Source organism: Vicugna pacos, chromosome 13 (assembly GCF_048564905.1).
Source record: "Vicugna pacos chromosome 13, VicPac4, whole genome shotgun sequence".
NCBI classification, from domain to species: Eukaryota; Metazoa; Chordata; class Mammalia; order Artiodactyla; family Camelidae; genus Vicugna; species Vicugna pacos.
Window position 1 is genome coordinate 28,307,409 of NC_132999.1, and position 23,215 is coordinate 28,330,623.

Sequence of the window (23,215 nt, forward strand, 5' to 3'; positions counted from 1 at the left end):
GAATTAGACTCTTGAGATGCAGAATTAAGTATAGATTTCACTTGGCAAAAACTGTTATCATTCCTTTATCTGCAATAATACAGGTACAAAAATGAGTGACATCAGGTAACATGGTACACCACAGTCTTAACATGATTCAGTGTCTTTACACCATGAAATGTTAAATGACTTTGCAAACCAATACTTTCGTCACTCACAGGGGCATTACTGGTAACTGCAGTAGTGCTGTTTAGTCTAAAGAGTGAGTCACATACTTACCTTCAGCCTAGTCATCAGCTTTCTCTGAGTCAAAAAAAAATACAACTAATCAAGTAAGGCTTTGGTCACAAAATACCGGTTTCCATTTTTTGAATAGTAGTTTGTCTAGATTTGGAAGATAGACGGTTAGAAAGTTTGTGAACCAGAAACTAACATAGCATTGTAAATTGACTATACTTCATTTAAAAAAAAATTTTTTTAAGTTTGTGAACATATCCAGATGGGGAAGAGAGGAGGAATTACTAAGCAGTTGTCAAGGAGTCTATTTCTTAATTTTTGTGAGAAAACAGTTATAAAACATGAAGAATGGATTGGAGTTACCTTAAAAAAAAAAAAAGCTCACTCTTCTTATTTGCCACCCATGGTACATACTTATGTTCATTAAATAGGCATGGGTTTAATTGTAATGCACCCAGTGAGGCAAACTGAGGGGGATGTTCAAAATACTGCAGATTTATAGGAGTCGAGAGCTCACTGTTAAGAAAGGTCTGCTTTATATAAAATAATACAAAAGAATATTGCAGTAAGAGGGAGCAATTCTGTAATTGTCCTATATTCTCCCACCTTCCCTGGGTTTTGTTTCTCTTTGCTTCCCAAATGAGGTACCCCTGAGATACCCTCATTCCTTTTGAAAGTACTGATACAAGTTTAGACAAACTTTCCCCTATTGTCCTTGTATGTGGAAATACCCAGTCATTCCTCTATTATTTAGGAGGCACTCAAATATTTGTGTCCTGCCTTTTTATTTTAGCAAGATTAACCAGACTGATATTTTCAAAAAGCATTTCGCTTTAAAAAAAAAAATTTACTCCCGCAAATGTATACAGCGTGAAAATATTTGGCTTGAAAATTCCGACAAAAGCAACAAAACTGTCCTCTTCTAAAGTAACAGTTTAACCCTTCTTGGATGGGCCCAACTTCACTTGTTTCCATTAAAATAGGTATCACCTTCTTTCCTACCACACAATATCTTACTGAGAAGTTTGCCTTGGTCTTAGGCAAGTTATCAAGACCCTGGAATCTCTGGTTCAAACCTCCCAAACACCTAAGGTTCTTCTTGGTTCAGGTCTCTGGTCTAAGAGAAAGTGATTCAGGCAATTACAAAGACGGTAGGAATCAATGAATGATCTAGGCCCGACATTCCCAGTCTTTTCACAAAACTTCATGGATTCCTACATATAATACATTTTTTGTATGACAGAAGTTACCAGATTATCTGCTCTGTCAATCTTAGGTAAGAGATCAGTAGACCATTGTTCTCAGATTCTAGGTTTGCCAACCCAGCCTCTGCAGTGTGCTCCTAAGCTCCTGCATTCCTATGATGCATTATCAGCCAGTCTGAGCTGCTGATTAGCATATGAAACCTGGTATTTTTACTCTGAGCTGATGTTCCAGCCAGAAGTAAACAACTTTATCCCTTGTTATTAGTTATCAGGTAAATGTGCCATTCCCATTACAATTTTTTAAATAATATAAAATAATTCCAATATAATTTTGTGGATTTAAGTATCTGAAGACCACATGTAGGCAAATCATTGATCTAGAGGATTCTAGACCTTTTCTGATAAAGTTAGTCAGCCCCGCTCACCTTTGGAGCTATCTGTAAAAACATTCTCAGAGTCCCCATCACCATCACAACATGACAGCTCTCCTATAAACAGATCCACAGTTTAACCATTCAACAACCACTCAGCCAGTAAGGCTGAGTGCCAGGCCTAATGCTAGGTGATGGGACTGCAACAAACAAGACCCAGTGCCCAACTCTTGTTGCTCAATATCTGAAGGAGACACTATTATTAATATGATAAGTGCTATGACCAGGTAAGCATACAGTACTATGGGAGTACATAGGAGAATCCCTTAGGTTCTGGGAGGAAGTGATATCCAAGCTTAAACCTGGAGAAAAAAAGGAAAGCAAAACAAAATACAGGGAGCAGGACAGGTAGTAATAACTCAGTAGAAGAGCACATGCTTAGCATGCACGAGGTCCTGGATTCAATCCCCAGTACCTCCATAAGAAACAAACAAAAAAAAAGCAAAATAGAGGGAGCAGTATTCCAGGCAGTGGGGACAGTATTCTCAAAGACCTAGAGACAAGAAGGTAAGGAATTGAAAATTGTTTAGCATTCCATGATAGAGCATAAAAAAGCATTGCAATACGTGGGGCTGGGCAGACCACATAATAAAAAGACATTATTAAAATAAACCTGGACTTGGTCCTGAGAAAGGTGGAAAGCATGGAAAAGTTTTAAGCAAGAGAGTTACAGTGCTTTAGAATAATGCACTTGACAACAATGTGCAGGATAGACCAGAGGGGCAAGTCCAGAGGCCGGCCAATATCTTAGCTCTATAGTAACCTCCAGGCTCTATTAAATTATGTGTTTATCCAGCCACACCAAAATGGGAAATTCCATTCCCTTCCCAAGGTTTTTGGTTTTTTTCTTTAATGTCCAATAATCCTATTTCATTTTATCTCACATTTATTTTTGAGCGCTTGCCTATAAGGCCCTCTGTCCTTCCAAATTATTGTTTAGGTGGTAAGCCTAGTCGTTGGGTCCTAGTCACAGTTTGAGTGTTGCCAAGCAAACTGGGAAGAGCGCCTTATGGATCCCAAGCTTCTTCCCAGACTTTACATTGGGCAAAATTTTTAAACTACAATGCTAGATCAACTTATCACCGCCCTCAAATTATAGGTTTGCCAACCCAGCCTCTAGTAACCTGGTGTTCTCCTGGGCCCCTCCCACCAGGTTTCCAGTTGCTAAGCATGTCATGTTTCCATAGGAGTATAATCAGAATGAGCTACCTTTTTAAATATTCTTTCCTTGACTACTTTTTCTAGACTAGGAGGTGTATATACCATGACAGAGATAAAAGATTGAGTTAGTGGGAAATGCAGACTTCTGTGGGAAGTTAGGTTGTACAATTAGTGTGGATTTTCCAACTCCTTGCGATAATTGATTTCTGAAGTACCGTTTGTATACCTTTTCTGAAATGGGTAATTGTTGAAGTCAACTTTACGTATTTCACTATTAACTATTCTCTTCCTGTGATGTTCATGAGTTAATTGTTTCGAGCAGTTGTTCTTAACCTTTTTTCATGCCATGGACTTTTTTGGTAATCTGATGAAGCCTATGGACTCCTCAGAATAATGTTTTCACATGCATAAAACTAAATATGAAGTATTGCAAAGGAAACCACTTATATTAATATATAGTCAAGGTATTTTCAAAATTTTACATATACACATATATGTACTTCTTTATTAACACATAAAATAAGGCCGAGTGGTGGTTCTAAAACTACTGGAATTTCAAAGTAATTTCAAATTTTATTTCAAAATATCTGCAACAACTGCAATATGATGTCTACATGTCTGATTTCTATTGGCGATAAAGACACAGGTACTGCTAATAGTACTATCGATCGTTACCTGTGTTCATAATTGAAGGAAATGCTGTATTTCAGCCAGCAGTTAATGAAAAAATTTTTTCTCATCTATGTTTACTGAACCTCTGGTAGAGGTTGTCAAATTTTACTTTGTCATTTTAAGAGTTAAGTATTTTTGTTTGCTTTTTCAGTTCTAAATTATTTGGGCTTATTTTACTGTTTCTTGTGTGCTTTTTGTACTTGCATTGTTTTGCAACACTGCAGCAATAATTCAAGGCTTGTGTGGAAAGACATCAGCAACTGATTAGAAATGAGAGGTTTCAACAAAAGCTCTTGATAATGTTACCTCAAGATATATACTACATCGTGCAGTCATTACTGGAGCCCCACAGCTGATAATTTCATAATGCTTAAGTATGTAAACGTCAGTAAAGTTTGGATCATCTGCACTAAGCATTATTATAATACTACCTTGTAATTGTGTCTACTTGGATATTTCACAATAAATAAAGTTTGTCTATTGATTCCCTATGACTTTTGCAAAGCTCTTTATAGCACTCACACTATCACCTTAAGTGGGTCCCTGCAACATCCTCTAGGAAAACTGGGTGAGGCTTAACATCTCCATTTTAGAATTGAGGAAGCTGAATCTCAGAAAGGAGAGGCAGCCAGCCAGGGTGCTCAGAGTTATGTAAGGCATAGGGGAGGAGTGATAAAAGCTGAGGCAGGGACTGGGCCTCCCCTCTAGGCAGGTCTGGGAGCCAGCTTCTCAGGTCTCTGGGCCAGTCTAGTTGTGGTGCCCACTTAGCATTGTTCAACCCAGAGTTGGGCCCTGGCTAAGAAGCAGTCCCAGCCCCCAAGCAGATCCCTTTGTAATTATAAACAAATCAAAGCGTCCAGAAACAATATTGTACCCTCCAAAGGTGCAGAACAGTATGGGCAGTCACTTCATTCTAACCACAGCTCTTTAAGATAAATATTCCTGTCCCTGTTCTTCAGATGAGGAACTTAGAAAGGCTGTGACTTGCCACCTTAGATTGGGTAGGTATTAATTTGGCAGAATTGGGATAAAAACCCAGGTCTGTCTGACTCAAGCTGAGATTTGCTGATCTCATGTCCAAAGGAGAAGGGGTTATTCAGGTAAGTCACCTGCACCCAACCTTCCCCCATCACAGGCACCATCTCTGGAAAAATAAAAATGTGCATGACCACTTTTTAAAAGAAAATAATTTGAAATTGTATTTGCTTTCTAATTTTAGTGGAAGATGCATATTCTTTCCATCTAGATTATGTGTTTCATTGAACAAACATCGATGAAAAAATGACCCCTGTTTTTAGCCACTGGAACTTTAATTCTGGGTATTTCTGCCTGAATCTTCATGCAGCTGGGGGGCCTGAGATCTTCCAGTCTCCTCACTGATATATAGGAAAAATCACACTCTGAAAAGTTCCTGGGTTCTCAACATTCCCCCAAGTCCCCACTATGTGACTTGAGTGCAGTTTCTCTGTCTCTGAACGTTGGACTCTTCGTCTGTAACATGGGGATAAGAATTCCAACCTTGGAGTGTGGCTGTCAGACTGCAGAGTGGGGAGGGCCAGGCAGGAGCAGGGCCCTCCTGTCCTTCCCTCTGTGTGGGAGGCCGCTTGAGAGGGGACTGCCCACAGGGAGGGTGCAGCCAGGCCAGGCCTCCTGCCAACCTGCGTCCAGGCTGCCCCTGGTGACAAGGCAGGGAACCTGGGCTGAGTCCTCTACATGCGCTCAGAGCCCAGAGACTAGACCTGGGAGCTGGGAGCTGGGAGCTGGGAGCTAGAGCCAGAGGAGCCGGAGACATGAACAAGGTCTTCCCTCAGGTAAGAGCTACCCTCGGACGGCTCCAGACCTGGGGACACCAACTCCGGGCTAGGGAGTGGGCAGTAAAGAGGGGAGACACTGAGGTGACTCAGCTCCGCCACCACCCTGGAGACTCTCTACCAGGTGGGAGTGGGATCCAACAGGTGAACCAGGTACACAGATCAGGTGGAGAGTGCTAGGAGAGGACAGGGGTCCCGGGGAGGGAACAACAGACATGATGGGAGGGGGCATCAGAGAAAATCTCTCCAAGGAGGAGAGGAGCCTGGGCTGGTTTGAGGGATGAATGTTTGCCAAGTGGACGGTGGAGGAAAAGGCATTCCAGGCAGAGGGCACAGTGCAGGCAAAGGTGTGGAAAAGTGAAATAGGCATGATGAGACTGGGGTGTTCAACATGCTGGAGTGGGAGGGCCAGTGGCTCCCCCCAAGTGGTGATGCTTCTGAAAATCTCTTCAGTCTGGCTCCTTGGGACCTCACCTCACCTCAGCCTCCTTCACTCTGTTCTCTTGGGCAGGTGGATGGCAATGGCAATGCTGCTGCTGGAACCGAAGCCCTCCCGGGAGGGGAAGGTAAAGGACGGAGGGCCTGGGGCAGGGGTCCCTTGAAGCTGGGCCGTTGTCATGGAGACACAAAGGGGGCTCCCTGAGTCTCCCACTGTCTCTCAGACCTCTGCCTCCTTGTCAAAGTCGTCCACCCCCTAGTTTCCTGGCCAGCCAAGCTGACAACCCTGTGCTTAATAGGGTTGTTCATTCTCTCCATGCACAAGCACATGTTGAGCACCTACTGTGTGCACTACATACACATAGAGTGGGCCCCTGTAACCTGCAGAGAAAAGAGCTCTGGAGTCAAATCCCTGGCTCAGGGGGTGACCTGAGTGATTCTCTTTACCTCCATGGGATAAAGTAGGCAGGATCACACACTTACTTAGCACCTGCTCTCTGCCACTGGCTCACCATGTGACCAGGACATTTTGCTTTACCTTTATGGAATAAAGGAAGGAACACATTTATTGAGCACCTATTGTGTGCCCCATCTTGGCCCTCATTTGGTCATGTAGGTAGCTACTGGTAATAACTACCAAGAATCAAGCCCCTATTATGTGCCCGGCACTGTGGGGCCTCCTTCAACCCTGGGGACCTCTCTCAGGGGGCTCCTGTTGGGGGCAAGGACAGATGAGGTGGCTGAGGCACAGGGAGGCTGAGTGGCTCGGCCAAGCAGGGATCCCACACAGACTGGAGGCAGGAGGCAGGGATCAAATTCAAACTGGGGTCCCTCCGGCTGCCGAGTCCCAGGGCCTTAGTTGCTCCACACTGACGTTTGTTTATGTCACGCCTGACTCACTGTGGGCAGGGTGTGGAACAAGGGCCTCCTTTTCCTGCCTGTTTCAGGGAATGGGCACCTAAGGGCTTCCTGGCTTTGAAGGGCAGCCTTCACCTGGGCGTGGGCCCAAATCTCTCCCGTGACCCCACCCGCCTGTGGCCTGTGATGCGCAAATATTTGAGGAGCAGCTGCTTGGCACCGGACGCCTCTCCTTGCTGGGCTTCCCGTTTGCTGTCTCCCTCCCTGGTTACCAGAGTTTACAAGGGAGCCACTGACAAAGGCTGCAGGGAATAAGGGTTTTAGATTTATGTGGCATCTCCTGCCGTCGTCTCCCTTTCCAACGCACACCCATCCCAGGCTCCAGCCACACCAGGCCACTTGATGTCCCCACGTGCCATCCAGGCCTCTCCTCCTCCTGGGCTCTCTACCTGGAATGCCCTCTCCTCGCCCCTTCCCCTCACCGGCCTGTGGAAATCCCACCCCCTTCGCGCATCTAGATACCTGTCATACCTTATTCACACTTTCTTAACCACACTTGCCACCTCGCTCTGTGAGCTGCAGGAGGACAGGCACAGGTCTGACTACAGGTGAGCACAGAGTAAGCAGCTCTGGACATGCGAGTGGACTGTATGAAAACAACCTTTACTGACCTGAATTGGGGCCTTCCCCTGTCTCCTGGATCTCTAGGTCAGAGTATTCACAAAGCACCTGTGGTGTGCCTGCCTCTGGGCTGGAGGCTGAGGACACAGATGCGTCAGACACACTCCTGCCCACCTCTCAGAGATAACTGTGCCCCAGAGGACAGCAGGTGTGCCCACACTCTTCTTTTCACCTGTCCACACCTTGTCTTCTAAGTGCAACTGCAAGTTTTGGAGGGCAAGGGTCTGAGCTGTGACTGCTTTTGCATCCTCTATAGAGCAGGGCACCTAGTAGGTCCTTAATAAAACTTTCTTTCATTATTTCACAAGCAAGCAAAAATTAAAAGGGAAAAAGTAAGTTGATGGAGGAGGACATCACCTATCACCGTCATTTCCACAGTATTTAAGATGTAGAATGGCACGTGTTAGGTGCTCAAAAAACACTAATAGTAGCTGAAACCTTTATAGCACTTACTAATATAGTACCTAGTCAATCTTCTTGACAACTCTAAGGCAGGATTATTACCCCCATTTTTCACATGAAACAAGCACAGAGAAGTAAAGTGGCTTCTCAATGTGGCCCAGCTGGGAAGTGGTGGAGCTGGAATTCCAACCAGCATCCTAGTGGCTTCAGAATGAACAATCAGTTTGCATCATGGAAGGGGCACTGGTTTTGGCGGCAAACAGGAGCAGATTCACATCCCGGCTCCTCATGAGGTCACCTGGAGCCTCCGTTTCTCTGAGCCTCAGTTTCCTCATCTGTAAAATAAATATTGTCTTGAAAAATAAAAATAATGTCTATGAAGAGCCTGCTTTAGTTCCTGTCCCATGGTAGGGGCTCAATAAGCAGGTGTCCATCTCTCCTTGCCTCCTGAGGAGACAGCCTCATGGAAGGACAGTGGGCGGTGGTGGTGGTGAGGGGTAGAGCAGAGACCTGGGACACTCACCCCGACTGCCACACCCCAGCTACTAGACCTGGGCCAGGGACTGGCGTTTGGTAGGGGTGGGCCCACAGGCAGAGCTGAGAGAACCATGGTGGGCTTGGGAGCCCCCTCCTCCAGGGAATCCTGTCCCGCCCCCAAGACCCCAGTGAGGAGGGGCCTCTTGTAAGGATCAGGACGGTGGGGGGAGTGGTCCCGGGCCCCAGCACTGGCTGCTGCATCACTGGTTTCCCGCCCACACAGCAGACTGCAGCCCTCTCTGCTGCTCACACCGAGGAGCCTTCCTCTCAGCCTTCCTGCTGCTCCTGCTGGCAACTCTTGCAGCCCTGATTGCCCTGGTCGCCATCCTTGGACCCCCACCACGCACGCCAGGTCAGAGTGGGCAAGAGGGTGGGGTCCAACTTGCTCAGAGGGGTTGGGGGGCTCAGAGAGATGGGGGAAACCTGACCCTGCCTGGCTTCTCCACGAAGTGACTTTTGGACAATTCCTCCTGTGGACACATACACAGACACTGACATATACACAGTTCGGAGCCTCCGTTTGCATATCTGTAACATGAGCTATTGAGAGTCCTAGCTCTGTTGCCACCTCCTCCAGGAAGCCTTCTCTGCCTGCCTGCCTGGTTTGAGAGCTCGCATAGCTCTCATACCTCCTCTTCCCCAGCCTAGTTGCCCTGAGTGGTGCTGTCCATCTGTGTGTCTGCCTTCACCACAGAGGACAGGGACATGTCCAACACATTCTTGAGGTCCAGCTTCATGGTGATCCCCAACACTTAACCTGCCCCATGGAGCTAACAGTTTGGAGAGTGACACAGATGTTAATCCAATAAGCACATTAAGGCATGGGTAATGGGGGCTCTGTGAGTCTGGAGCAGGAGCTCTGACCCAGTCTAGGAGTCAGGATGGGCACCTTGAGAAATGAAAGAGGGCTGAGGCAGGAAGGGAAAGTAGGATTGTTTAGTAGAGGAGGTGGCAGGAAAAGCGTTCAGACACAAAGAACACCATGTGCTGAGTCCCTGGGGTGGGAGGAAACGTATAGAGAAGGCCAATGGACCCGAAGGGCAGGAGCAGCAGGTGGGGCAGGGGCCCAGGGCCTCAAAGGCTACACTAGAGAGGGAGGTCACCATCCGGAGAGCTGTGAGAAGGCATTAAGCTGGGGACGGGGAGTCACCAGGCCTACCTTTCTGAGAGAAGGCTCTGTAGCCAGGCGAGGGTGTGAGGGGGAAAGGTGAGGGTAGGGGGCACAGTCCACAGTAACCTACATGCCTGCGCGGGAACGCGGGCACTGAGGGTAGACGTGAACACATGAGAAGTTGCCTGTGTGTGTGCGTCTGTGAGTGTGTATGTGTCTTGGTGCGTGTGCATGTGACTGCATGCAGATACACATCTGTGTGAGAGTGTGTGCCCGTATGTGGGCTTATTTGTGTATGTGAGAGTGTGTTGATGTGTGTATGTATGTGTGTGTGACAGTGTGAGTGTCTCTGAGGATCGACACTTCATGTTGGCTGAGGCAGTTCCAGGAGACGAGACGTGGTTCACATGTGCACAAACACACAGGCACAAACTTGCTCCCATCTCCAACCTGCACGCAGGCATGTGCACACACGTGCACAGTCTGTGGCGCCTGACGTCCCAGCTCCTCTACCAGTTTCTCTCCTCTAATTCTTTGGGCAGCCCTAGGGCTGGGCGTTCCCCCTGTGAGATGTAAGGAAAAACTCTCAGCAGGATGGACATAGTCAGATGGCTCCCACCATTCCTGGACACTGGGAGTGCGGCCCGGCCTTGGGAAGGAGCCAAGGCAACAGGCCTGGGTTATTAGGTGTGTGACTGGGCCTGCTGCAACTCTCTCAGTCTTACTTTTCTCATCTATAAAATAGGGCGAATAATGACACTTCCCAGGGGTGTTCAGGGAAACAATACAATAAAAAATGTGAAAGTGCTTTGCAACCTGCAAATGTAAGGGATTCTGGCATAATAGTCCCTGGCCGGCCCCAGTATATTGCTTCTGACATCCTCATCTGCACCAGGAGCCCCATCTTGAAAACCACTTCATTGACTGGAGCTCTGTCTTCAGGCACTTCCCATGAGATGGTCAGTAAGCTTTCCGTAAAGGCGGGAACCACGACTTACCCTGCACATTCTACATTCTAGGGTTATTCACACAGGCCCTTAAGTAATCATCTCCCCGGCGGAGTGTTCTATGATCCCCATTTTGCAGACAAGGAAACTGAGGCACAGAAAGATCAGGTCATCTCACGATGGTCACACAGCTGGCAAGCGGTAGAGCTGGGGCTTGGACCCCATCTCTGGTGCCAAGCCCAGTGTCCTCCCCACGGCCCCAGCAGCTCACCACAGCTTGGGGCGGGGCTCAGCGGGGAGAACTTGGTGATGCTCTAGTGAGCACCACCCTTGACCCCTCTGGGGCTCACCCTGCCCACTTAGGGGCCCAGGCCTGTGTGACACTGATGAACAGGACAGGCTTCCTGTGCCATGACCGGAGGAGCTGTGTCCCGGCCAGCAGGGTCTGTGACGGCGTCCGCACCTGTGCCCACGGCGAGGACGAGGAGGAGGCCTTGTGCCGTGAGTACCTACTCCAGGGCCCCTTTGGAGTTGCCCCCGACTCCAGCTCTCCCTGCGGCCATCCTGAAGCCTGACTACCTTGAATATACCAGGCCTCTTCATGTTCTCAGACCTCTGCTTACAGGGTGCTCACTGCCAGAAACACCTGCCCCCACTCTGTCCCAGTCACATGCACACATCTGCGCCCACACTAGGGAAAGCCTTCACTCTGGGCCTCACCATGCCCAGAGAAGCTGTATTCAACCGTTAAGGCAGAGGTCAAGTGTTACCCACTCCAGGAAGCCTCCCCTGACTCCCAAATTAGATTAAAGTCCCTCCTTTGGCCTCTCACAGCCTCTGTGATTTTCTGTGTCCCAGCTCTGGTCATACTGGTTGTTGCTCTCATGGGCTTGTTTGCCACCCCCATCAGACTGTGAACTCCTCTGGAGCAAACCTAGTCAGCTTGATCTTGAGGCCCAGTGCCTGGCACAGGGTACTGCACAGAGAGGTATCCAGAATGATTTACTGAATAAATGATGAAATGAGTGAACGAATGAATGGGAATGTCAAATCTCAGACTTTAGGGACCTGACAGTTCTCAAGAAAGAGGAGTGTAGCACTTTGCATAGAGGAGCAAGAGAGCCCAGTGGGTTGGAGTGGGTGGGATGGGGTAGCTTATGGGAGGGTCATTGCATCCTGGGCCCTCAAGACCAGAAGAGATCTTAGAATTCATCTAGTCCATGTCCTGGCTCATGCCCAAATCCCCCCTGCCACCCAGCCTCTGCTTGCATACTCCTGGCAGGTGGGGAGCTCACTGCAATTTGAGGCAGCTGCTCTCATCATTGCCTGGTTTTTCCCTGGGAGTGTCTCCCTTGTACTGACTCTGGAGCTGCCTCCCTGCTGGTTGTATCCTTGACTGGTCCCAGCTCTGCCCTTTCATCAGCCTCTGCCCGCCATGAGCCACATTTTCATCTGCTTCCCACAATGATGGTGCTGCATGGATTCTGAGATTGCTTTCCTGCCCACCATAAGTGTCCTCTTCCCCCGGCCACCCTCTGAACTCCCAGTCACTCCCTTGTGACTGATCTTCCACTCCACCGGCACTCCACAGAACCCATACCAACTGCCCATGTCCCTCTCCCTGGACTGGTTCCAGAAGCATCCATGACAATTCTGGCTGGCTCTGGTCAGTCCAAGAAACAAAAGCTTTTCCCCTTCCCAGTCTGGGTTATACCTCTAGTGATGTGGCCTGAGTTTGTGTTAATTTCTGGTAGCCCTGTCACACTGCTGCCTAACACAGAACTCACTTTCCACAAGGGTGCTCTGACTCCCTCTCACAAAGCATGTGAACCCACATCCCCCGAGTTCTGGGGCCCAGGTGCAAGACTTCACATTTATTCCTGTTATGTTCTAGTCAGAGGAGGCTTCCTGGAGGTGAAAGAACTTGAATCGAGACTTGTAGGTGGAATGGTTTTGGACAGGTGTCAAGGAGGACATTTCTGGAGGGAAGAATAGTGCAAGCAATGGTGTGGAGTGGGAAGGCAGGTGCAAGAGGAGGGAGGGAGGGAGGGAGGGAGTGCGGAAGGGCAAGGCGGCTCTGAGCATCCTGTTGGGTGTACAAGGAAAGAAACTTTCTCTCCCCTTGGGCTGACCTCTTCCCAAGAAGCCTTCTCCTTGTGCCCTTCCTGGCATGGATGTGCAATGACCCCAAGTTTGACAGCTGCCAGGGTGGCTAAGACAATCCACCTCCAGGTAGCCCTGGACAGTGGTGGCCAGATGTGGACTTCCTCCATGCCTCATCTGTCCCTCTGTAGGAGATGTGCCCCAGAACCTCCCCAGCTTCCTCGTGGAGCGCTGTGGAGACCCCGCGTCCTGGATCTACTCCGACCAAAAGTGTGATGGGATCAACAACTGCGGGGACTGCTCAGACGAACTGAGCCCAGGTGGGGGTCTAGGCGCAGGCTGGGCTGGGGCAGGTGGCCAGGCATTGGCCATAGGGCAGAAGTTGACCAGAGAATCTCCGAGGTTCCCCCTGCATTCCCTTCTTGCATCCTAGGAAGAAGTTTTCCACTCCTGCTTGAGTGTCTCGAGCGGCAAGGTGCTCACTACCACCCCAAGTGGCTCTTTCTGGAGGGTTGTTCTTCTATGGTGGGGAATTTACCTTCAAGGGCACAGATGAGGAAACTGAGGCCCAGAGCACAGTCTTGTGAGGAGTATGAGCATGGTACAACTGGGGTTTGAACCTGGGCTTCCCTCATCTCTGCACCACTCAACAACCCTACAAGGGCTATAGGGCAGGAATCACTGGCCCCAATTTATATGTAGGCAAACTGAGGCCAGAGAGACTGGGGAGAAGGAATACAATGAGTGAGAAGAAGGGAGCTTGGGTGTAAACCCAGGTCTCCTGACTCTAAAACTAGAGTTCTTTCACTACCTCAGAGTTTCCTTCCAATATCTTCCCCGGTGTTCAACCCACAAACATGTTCTGAGCACTACTGGGGGCTGGCCTGGTGCCAGGTTCTGCTGGGAGATTGTCAGGAGTCGAACATACGTCCTAACCCCAGGACTCACATCATGATGATGCTAAAAGGAAGTGCTGGGGACCTGGGGAGGTTTCTTTTCGTAAGGGGTGGTACGGGTGGAGTAAGAATCAAGGGAGATTTGTAAGAGGCAGTATTGAAGCAGGACTTAAAAAATGGACAGGGTTTCAGCAGGTGAAGGCTGAATGTGCAGGGAAGAATGTTGGAGGCCCAGGGTCCAGGGCAAAGGAGAGAAGTCTGTGAGGCGCCCCCAGGAAGTCAACAGCAGGCAGGTAAGGCTAAGTCCAGGTGATAGAGGAGGACGGGCTGGGGGAGACAACGTGCACCCGTTAATATCTGAACACTAACCGTGGGCCTGGCACTTTGCCTGTCTTCCTTAATAACAGCCTTGAGCAGATGAGGAAACTGAGGCTCAGACAGGGTGAGAGACTTGCTTGAGGTTACACAGCCTATAAGGTGGGGAGTCTAGTTTCTCTCTTCTGCAGGAAAATAAGGTATACAGTCAACCCATGTCAGGCAGGGTGGGGCTCTGGGAGGCAATGGTAGGTTTCAGGGAGTGCCCTGGTGCGTGGGGCATTCCAGGACACAGCAGCGGCTCTCCTGCCGGTTCTTGTCTCCTCAGTGAGTACGTGCCTGCTCTGCAGCCCTGGATGGTGGCGTTGCCCCTCGACTGTCTTCAAATATTGCAGCTGTATTCCAAGGAGCCTCTGCCGGGATCACGTGCAGCACTGCTCTGATTGGTCCGACGAGTATTCCTGTCCTGGACCCTAAGTGGGTCACCCAGGCCAGAGTGGGAGGCTGGTTGGAATGGGACTGATAACCCTGCATGTGAGCTATGAATCCAAGTACACAACAGCAGGAAGGAGCCTTCGAGATTGTCTAGTGGGATCTACATACCATTATCTCTGAGTAGGAATTGCCTCTCCTGCTTTAAAGTTTTTCAGCCTCTGCTTGAATGCTTCCAGTGGCGCCTGGGTCAAACCTTGATAGGCCTGGATCCAGAACCCACCATCCCCACTCCTTGACGGCTCATTCTTTCTCAGCCAGGACTCCCTAGAAGAGGAAGCTGGAGCCCAAGACAGTGGGCAACAGCCTGTAAACGGGAGGTGGCTGGTTCTGGCAGAAGAATGGTGTTTGTTCTTTTCTGGTTTGTTTGGTTCTTCTTTCAGAAAGAAGCAGGTGTTGTATGTAGCAGCCTCCCAAACAGCATTCCATAAGCTGGGTCCAGAAAGACACAGAGCCCAGGGCGGCCAGCCAGGCCCCTCCCCTGGTTCACATCAGCACAGCAGGGGATTTAATGCCACAGCCTGCAGCAAGAACCCAGGCAGCCAGCGTCAATATTTGCCATCTTCCAGCCTCCCTCCCCCGGCTCTAAGATCAGTACCTTAAATACAACAGGTTCTTTGCTGTGCAAACACACAGGGATAGATGAATGGAATTTAAAGTGGCTCAGCCTTGCCCCCAGGGTTTGGGCTAGAAGTCTGGTCGGGTTTAACCTTCTGCCATCACTGTTTGTCTGGGACTCTCAGTTCATCCTAGGACTCACTGAACCACAGACATCAGAGCGGGTAACGAGCTCAGAACCCAGCCAGGCTTTTGATAGGAAGATACCGCTTCCCTGAGAGGCAGAGAGGGAAGCGACCAGCCCAGAGTGGCACTGCATGGTCGCTGTCACTGGGATTCTGAGGGCCACTCAGCAACTCCAGGCCAGGTAGAAGTGATTTCTCTGGGTCTTTTTTTTTTAATATTTATTGAGTTGTAATTTACATTCAGTGAAATGCACAGGTCTTAAGCGTATAGTGAGTATTTTTAAACAGCTTTATGAAGTATAATTGACAAACAATAAACTACACATATTTAAAATATACACTTTCAGAAGTTTTGACACATACTTTCATGTCCATCATCCTTAAGAATCCTTGTGCCCCTTGGTAATCCCTCACTTGCACCCCTCCCTGATCCTCACTCCCATTCTCAAATCACCACTAATTTATTTTCTGTCAGTACAGGTTAGTTGGCACTTTTCTAGAATGTTAGACTGTTACATAAGTGGAATCTTACAGCATATATTCTTTTTTTTTTCTTTTTTGGTCTCCTTAGCTTCTTTCACTCAGAATAACTATTATTAGATTTATCCATGTAGTAACATGTCCATAGTCAGTCCTTTTTATTGCTAAGTAGTATTCCATTGTATGAATGTACCATAATTTGTGAATTCTAGGCTGAAGAGACGCACTATTTACTTGTCCATTCATTTGCTAATAGATATTAGGTTATTCCCAGTTTGGGTTATTACAAATGAAGCTGCTCTGAACATTTATGTACAAGTTTTTATATAGACACACGTTTCCATTTATCTTGGAAAGTAGAATGGCTGTCTGTGGTGGGTGTATGTTTAACTTTTATGAAACCACTTGCTTTCCAAAGTGGTTTGTGTCACTTTACATTCCCACCACTGGAGTATGAGATTTTGGTTGTTCTATATTCTTGCCAACATTTGGTACGTTCAGTCTTAAAAATTTTAGCTATTCTAATAGGTGTGTGGTAGCATCTCATTGTGGTTTTATTTTCCATTTCTCTAATAACTAATGATATTGAGCATTTTAATATGCTTATTTGCCATCCATATATCTTTCTTGGTGAAGAGTTGTTCAAATCTTTTAAAATTTATTAATTGCTTGTTTTTTTCATTATTGGATTATGAGAGTTCTTTACATATTATAAATACACACTCATTATCAGATGTAAGATTTGCAAATATTTCTCCCAGTCTGTGGCTTATCTTTTAATTCTTTTAACAGTGTCTATCAAAAAGCAAATGTTTTTCATGTTGATGAAGTCCAATTTATCAAATTTTTTCTTTTATGGGTCTTGCTTTTGGTGTATTTATGCAATTGCTTAACCCAAGGTCACAAAGACTTTATCCTATATGTTCTTCTGGAAGGTTTATTGTTTTAGGTTTTTTTTTTCCTTTCCAAGAAAAATTCCATTTTATTGTGGAATGATAAAAATGCCCCATTCTTTTGTTTAGATAAATTCCAATAGTGTTTATGCTGATTTCTCCACTGGGAGAAAAAGAGACTCTTTGAAAAGCCATTAACACAAAAAGATTCAAGTTCAATTTGGTTTCATCCTGAAGGTTTGAAGTAAAACAATTCTTTGTAAGGATTTATAAATAAGACATTCATTAAGTGAGCTTCACAATATCACTTTGAAGCTAATACTGCTGAATTCATTTAACTAGTGATGAGATTCCGGCAAAGAAATTGAGCAACTAGACTTGTTCAGTGAAGCATTTTAAAGCCTAGAAAAAGAATCCAGGAGTGTCCAGTGCCTTGTCCTCCATGTTGAACTACTCTGTTTTGGAATCTAATATTCAGTGTGAAACTGCAGAAGGGAATTCTGCTTTGACCTAGACAGAACTGGATAGAACTGTAAGTATAACCTAGACAAACTGCTTATAGTGTCAGTATTTCCCATTTGGAACAGCTAACCAGTCCATAATACAGCTGGAAGAAGAGGCATCAGGGAAGTCCATGAGTGCTTTCAGAGTCCTTTCACAGAGTTGAACATCTGTCATGACTTCTTCAGTTTTAGATTTTATAATTATGTATATGATTCACTTTGAGTTAATTTTTTTTATATGGGGCAAGGAGTGAATCAAAAATTTTTGTTTTGTTTTTACACATGGAATCCAGTTGTTCCAGCACCATTTGTTCAAAAGTCAATCCTTTCTCTATTGAATTGCCATTGCATCTCTGTCAAAAACCAGTAATTCATATATTTATGGTCTGTTTGTTCCATTGATCTATTTGTCAGTCTTGATGCCAATACCACATTGTCTTGATTCCTGTTGCTCTATATTAAGTCTTGAAATCAGGTAGTGTTAGTTCTTCCTACTTAGTTCTTTTTCGAAGCTGTTTTGGCTCTTCTAGATTCTTTGCATTTCCACATGAATTTTAGAATCAGTTCGCTGATTTCTATAGAAAAGTTCTGCTGGAATTTGATTGAGATTACATTGAAACTACAGATCAAGTTTGGGGAAAACTGACATCTTACCATCTTTGAGTCTTCTCATCTATGATTACATTAGCGCTTTCCTTTCATTAGTTCTTTAGTTTTCTTAGCAATGTCATAATATAGTTTTCAGTGATGTTATAATATAGTGTAAAAGTTTGTACTTCCTTTGTCTGATTTACTGCTAAATATTTCATATTTTTTATGAAAAGTGGTATTTTAAAATTTTAGCTCCCCATATTTCATTGTTAGTATATTAAAATAGTTAATTTTTGTACATCAATCATGTAATCATTTAACTTTGCTAAAGTCACTTATTAATTCTAGTAGATTTCCTTTTTTCATAGATTTCATCAGATTTTCTACACATATAATCATATCGTCTATGAATAAAGACAGTTTTATTTCTTTCTTTCCAATCTAGATGCCTTTTATTTCTTCTCTTGTCTTACTTCAGTGGCCATTTACAATGTTGACTAGAAGTGGTGAGACTAGACATACTTGCCTTGTTCCTAATCTTGAAGAGAAAGCATTCAGTCTCTCACCATTAAGGATGATGTTGGCTGTGGGTTTTTATAGATGGCCTTTATCAAGTTGAGGATGTTTCCTTCTATTCCTACTTTGTTGAAAGTTTCTATCAGGATTGATGTCAAATTTTGTCAACTGCTTTCTATGTCTATTGGGATAATGTATGTTTTATTTGTTTGTTAATGTGGTGAATTACATAAATTGATCTTCAAATGTTAAATTAATCTTGCTTTTCTGTGATAAATCCTCCTTGATTGCAATGTATTATCCTTTTTATATATATTGTTAGATTCAGTTTGCTAAAATTATATTCAGACTTTTTACATCTGTGTCCATGAGGGATATTGGCCTGCATTTTTCTTTTCTTGTAATGTCTTTGTGAGAGTAATGCTAGCCTCACAGAATGGGTAGGGAGTGTTCCTTTCTCTTCAGTTTTCTGGAACAGTTTGTGTAGACTTGGTATTCTTTCTTTCTTAAATGTTTGGTAAAATTCATTAGTGGAGCCGTCTGGGCTTGGAATTTTCTTTGTGGTAAGGTTTTGAACTACAGATTGAACTTCTTTAATAGATACACAAATATTCATATTATCTGTTTCTTCTTGAGTGAACTTTCATAATGTCTTTCCAGGAATTTATCAATTTCTTCAAAGTTGTTGAATTTATTGGCATAAAGTTGGTTGTCATGCTCTGTTATCATCCTTTTAATAGCTGTAGAACCTGTAATACTGACTCTCTCATTCCTGATATTGGTGATTGGTGTCTGCACTCTTTTTTTCCTGATCAGTGTAGCTAGAGGTTTATCACTTTTACTGATGTCTTTTCTCTTTCTTTCTTTGTTGATCTTGCTAGAAATACACCATTTTGTGTGTAGTTGAGAGGAATGTGTATTCTGCTGCTGTGAGATTCTATAAACCAGGTTAGTGCATAGCATTGCTCAAGTCTACTGTATGCTTGCTGATTTTCTGTCTACTTGTTCTGTCAGTTATTGACAGAGGGGTATTGAAATCTCCTACTAGAATTGTGGATTTGTCTATTTTTCCTTGCAGGTTTATTAGCTTTTGCTTCATGCATTTTGAAGCTTTGTTATTAGATATATAAACATTTAGGATTGTTATATCATCTTGATGAATTGACCCATTTACCATTATGAATTGATCTTCTTTATTTATTTATTAATTTTTTTTTTTTAAGAATTGATCTTCTTTATATCTGGTAGTATTCCTTGTTCTAAAATCTATTTGTCTGATTTTAATTTAGCAACACTAGTTTTGTTTTTAATTAATGTCATCATGGTGCATTTTTCCATCCTTTTACTTTTAGCCTATTTGTATATTTATATTTAAAATGTGCTTCTTTTAGTCAGCATTGAGTTGTCTTCCTTTTTTTTTCAGTCTTGCTTTTTTATTCAATCTCTCAGTCTCCTCTGTGTTTTAATTGGGATATTAGACCATTTACATTACATTTATTGTGATTATTGATAAGATTGAAATCATATTGTTATTTGTTTTCTATTTGCCCCATTTGTTCTTTCTTCTCTTTTTCTTTTTCTCTGATTTCTTTTGGATTAAATATTTTTTATGATTCCATTTTACCTACTTTGTTGGTTTATAAACAAAAACTCTTTGTTTCAGAATTAGAATGGAGGGGTAGAGTTTACCTGCGTTTTTTTACAGGCTCCTTGAGTGACATTTGGGAACTTCAGGGGACCACTGATCCAAACTCTAAGGCAGTGATTTCCCTTCCAAGAGCTACAACACTAGCTATCCTGTTATCCCTGTATGTTCTTAACCTCATGAGCATTATGTGCCATAATTTTTTAATAAAATGAATTAAAACATTCTTTTTGACCATTTCACAAAAACTTTTGAGATGACCAGGGAAATCTGATAAGTGTTAGAGATCCCAAGCCTGGAAAGGTCATCTAATCTAAACCTCACCTGATGTTTGCATTGCCTGTGTACCACCCTTGCCAAATAATCACTGAGCTTCTATTTGCACACTTCTGAAGAAGAGGAGCTTACTACCTCTCTTAATAGCTGCAAGTTTAGACATTTTTTTCTGCTACCAAATCAAATCTCTCTCTAATTAGTTCTGGAACCATAAAGCATATCTGTTCCCTCTGCCCCAGAAAAGTCTTTCCTCTGAAAACAGTTAACTATCTTCCCCTGAGGCTTCTCAAGCTGTACAGCTCCCAGGTCACTGGCTGTTCCTCCTGGATTAAGGTTTTGAGTCTTCTGAACAAGCCTGCATGCAGAGCTGCTCAGGGCTGCCTTCACTTGCTTGTCACTTGGCTTCCTCTTGTTCCACATGAGCCACTGTTGAGTTGGAATGACCACTGCTTTCCTAAAGGGTGAGGACTGATGCAGCCTGGAGCCCTGGTGGCCAGAGATGGCTTTCCCTCTCTTCTGGTTTGTTTCATGTAACACATCATGTCATGGTTCTTCTGATATTAAAACAGCCTCCTGCTATGTGAGCCTCTTTTCTAGCTATCTTGTCAACTCCAAATCAAATTGCTTGTAACGATCTGTTTTCCCTGTCCTCTTTGCTCTGGGGGTATGGCAGAGCACCTCCACGGTCTTGGAACACTCCCCTCTCTTAGTTTCCATAATAGTACGCTGTTCTGGTTTCCTCCTTCTTAGACCATTTCTTCTCAGGTGCCTCTTCCTCTGATTCACTTTAAATGTTGCCATTCCCTGGGGCTCCATTTTTAGCCATCTGCTCACCCCATTTTATCTCAGTGGTTCATAATTGGGGATGGGGCACATATTTTCTCCCCTTTGAGAATGTTATGACAGCTATGGATCTACTCCACAGGATGGCGGAACCCACCTGATCCAAACACACAACATTTTGCCAACAATTCCAGGTCCTTAACCTGAAGTCTGTTCTTCCTGCATGACTTCATTCCCCAAACCCATCCCTCACCCCCCAGCTTCTTCCCAATCTTTCTCCCAGGCCCATAGCTCTCTTGCCCCTCAGACTAACAGATCAGTAGTCTCCAGGAGTTTCATCTTGTGTTACCACTTCAGACTCTGTATACAAACCCCAAACTGAACTCATCTGACTCCCAAACTTGTTCCTGCTCCAGTGCTGCCATCTCAGTGGTTACTTATTTCAGGCGAGAAAACTTGAAGTCGTCTTTGACCACTCCTCTCCCATAGGTCAACATCAAATCCTTTCAGTTCCACTACCAAGCTCCACAGCAGCAGGGTCTGTGTTTCCCATGGATCCCCACAGCAGAGTGCCTGGCTCGTAACAAATGCTCAACAAGTATGTACTGAGTGAGTGATCACATCGCACTGCCATCCCTCTGCTGCATCCCTGCACCTTACCTCAGGCTTCCCTTGGCTTCTCACTGGACGGCTGCTCCTGGTCGCCTAGTAGCCAGAGACATTTTTCTAAAACACAGATCTCCGTCATCCTGCTTTAATCCCCTTCGTGGCTCCCTGTGATTTTCAGGATCAAGGCTTCCCCCTAAATGGAGTGAGTTTCATCACTCAGCTCCCTGCCACTCCCACTGCTCCAGAACTTCTAGGAACCTCGCATGTAGAAATGCTGTCACTCTTTTCCATCCTTCGTAGGGCCCAAGATGTGTGGCCCCCTCTTTGATTTGCTAATTCATATTCATCCTTCAAAACTCACTCAAGCATCATTCTTTTAGGAAGCATTTCCTGCCTTACAGCTCTTGGTTACCCATTTTTGCATTCCTTCACTGTGGTCCGAAAGCTCTCAAAGTACACCCAAATCAGAGTACTGACCACACTAAGCTATACTTGGGAGGTGACTTGTCTGCTGTCTACTTGAAGGCAAGGACCCTGTCTTATTTGCTCTAACAGACCCCACAGTAGGCGCCCAATAACTGTTTGCCATATGAGCAAAAGAATGAACATATTAGTAAGGGTTCTCCAGAGAAACAAAACCAATAGGGTGTGTGTGTGTGTGTGCGCGCGCGCACGTACTCAGAGAGAGAAAATTCATTCTAGGGATCTCAGTCTTTTCTCTTACACCTACATCTGATTGGATGAGGGTCACCCACATCAGGGAGATTAATCTGTTTTATTCAAAACCTACTGGTTTAACTGTTAATCACATCTACAAAATACTTTCACAGTGACACCTGGACTGGTGTTTGACCACACAACTGGGCACCACAGCCTAGCCAACTGGACACATAAAATTAACCATCATAATGAATAAGCCTCCTCTCTCTAAGCCCTAGTTTCTGCATCTATAAAATGAAGAGCTGTGATAATGTTTTACGATTCTACAAAGAAATAGATAACATCTGAATTAGACTCAATGGTTTAAAGCACTTTCACTCACATTGTATCATTTAATTCCTGTAACAATCCTATCAAGCAAGTGTGTTTATTATATTCTTTCACAGATGAGGAAATCAAGGCCCAGAGAAGGGAATAGATTTGCTGGTGACAGAAACGGGTTAGAGCTTGGGTTTTCTGACTCCTAGTCTAGAGCTGATCCTTCAGAACCCAAAGAATCATCTTTGAGAACTGAGACAGGAACACGAGGCTGAAGCAGAAACAGAAGGGGAGTTTTTGCTACAGATACTCAGAGTAAGACCATAAGAGCAGGATGTCAAAATTCAGCCAGGTGAGGCCAATCTAGGAATTCCAGAATATAATTTCTTTTCTCCGATTGAGAGAGTACATATAAAGCAAGGGCTCAACACCTGGTATATTAAGAAGTACTCACTTAAGTTTTAGGATAAATTAAAAAAAAAAAGATGGCAAAAGACATATGGTTAAAGGTGGCCAGAAAAGCTGTCACTGCTCTTTACTTCCCAGAAGTCATACAGCATGTTGCCAGAGTATTCTCTTATAAATGTATTCCAAAGCCAGGCCTTCATGTTATTCCCAGACCAAAGGTATGAAAAGACCTTCAGTGGAAGGTCTAGAAACAGAGCAAGGCCTTCTGGTAAGATGTTCTATGTATTCTGACATGATATTACTTACAGGACTCCAGAAGATCCAAGCTAAGTTTAACACTAAAAAGGCAGTGGCGAGAATCTCAAGACCAGAAAAAAGCTGCACGCTAACTCTCCAAGACTCAAGATGCCAAATGTCTCAAGCACTTCCATGACTGGGAGAGCTAATTCCTTCTCTTTCTTTAACACTTCTCATGCCTTCTCATTCTCATGTATTTTCTCTTTGTCTGGGAGAG

The 23,215-nt window shown here is 44.9% G+C and overlaps 1 protein-coding gene across 1 annotated transcript; it reads left to right on the forward strand.

The window, feature by feature from the left end:
* The first annotated feature begins 5,380 nt into the window (after positions 1-5,380).
* On the forward strand, positions 5,381-15,302 carry LDLRAD1 (low density lipoprotein receptor class A domain containing 1). Its single transcript, XM_006200516.4, has 6 exons — positions 5,381-5,496; positions 6,008-6,062; positions 8,636-8,764; positions 10,834-10,971; positions 12,765-12,893; positions 14,113-15,302. The coding sequence occupies exons 1-6, from the start codon at positions 5,476-5,478 to the stop codon at positions 14,259-14,261; spliced, it is 621 nt and encodes a 206-aa protein (XP_006200578.1). The 5' UTR covers positions 5,381-5,475; the 3' UTR covers positions 14,262-15,302.
* Positions 15,303-23,215: the final 7,913 nt, after the last annotated feature.

Bases quoted from the DNA above. Each gene is read 5' to 3' on its own strand.
- LDLRAD1 (XM_006200516.4), top strand. From the start codon at position 5,476: ATGAACAAGGTCTTCCCTCAG. The intron at 5,497-6,007 runs GTAAGAGCTACC...TCTCTTGGGCAG, and splicing joins TGAACAAGGTCTTCCCTCAG to GTGGATGGCAATGGCAATGC. The intron at 6,063-8,635 runs GTAAAGGACGGA...CCGCCCACACAG, and splicing joins AGCCCTCCCGGGAGGGGAAG to CAGACTGCAGCCCTCTCTGC.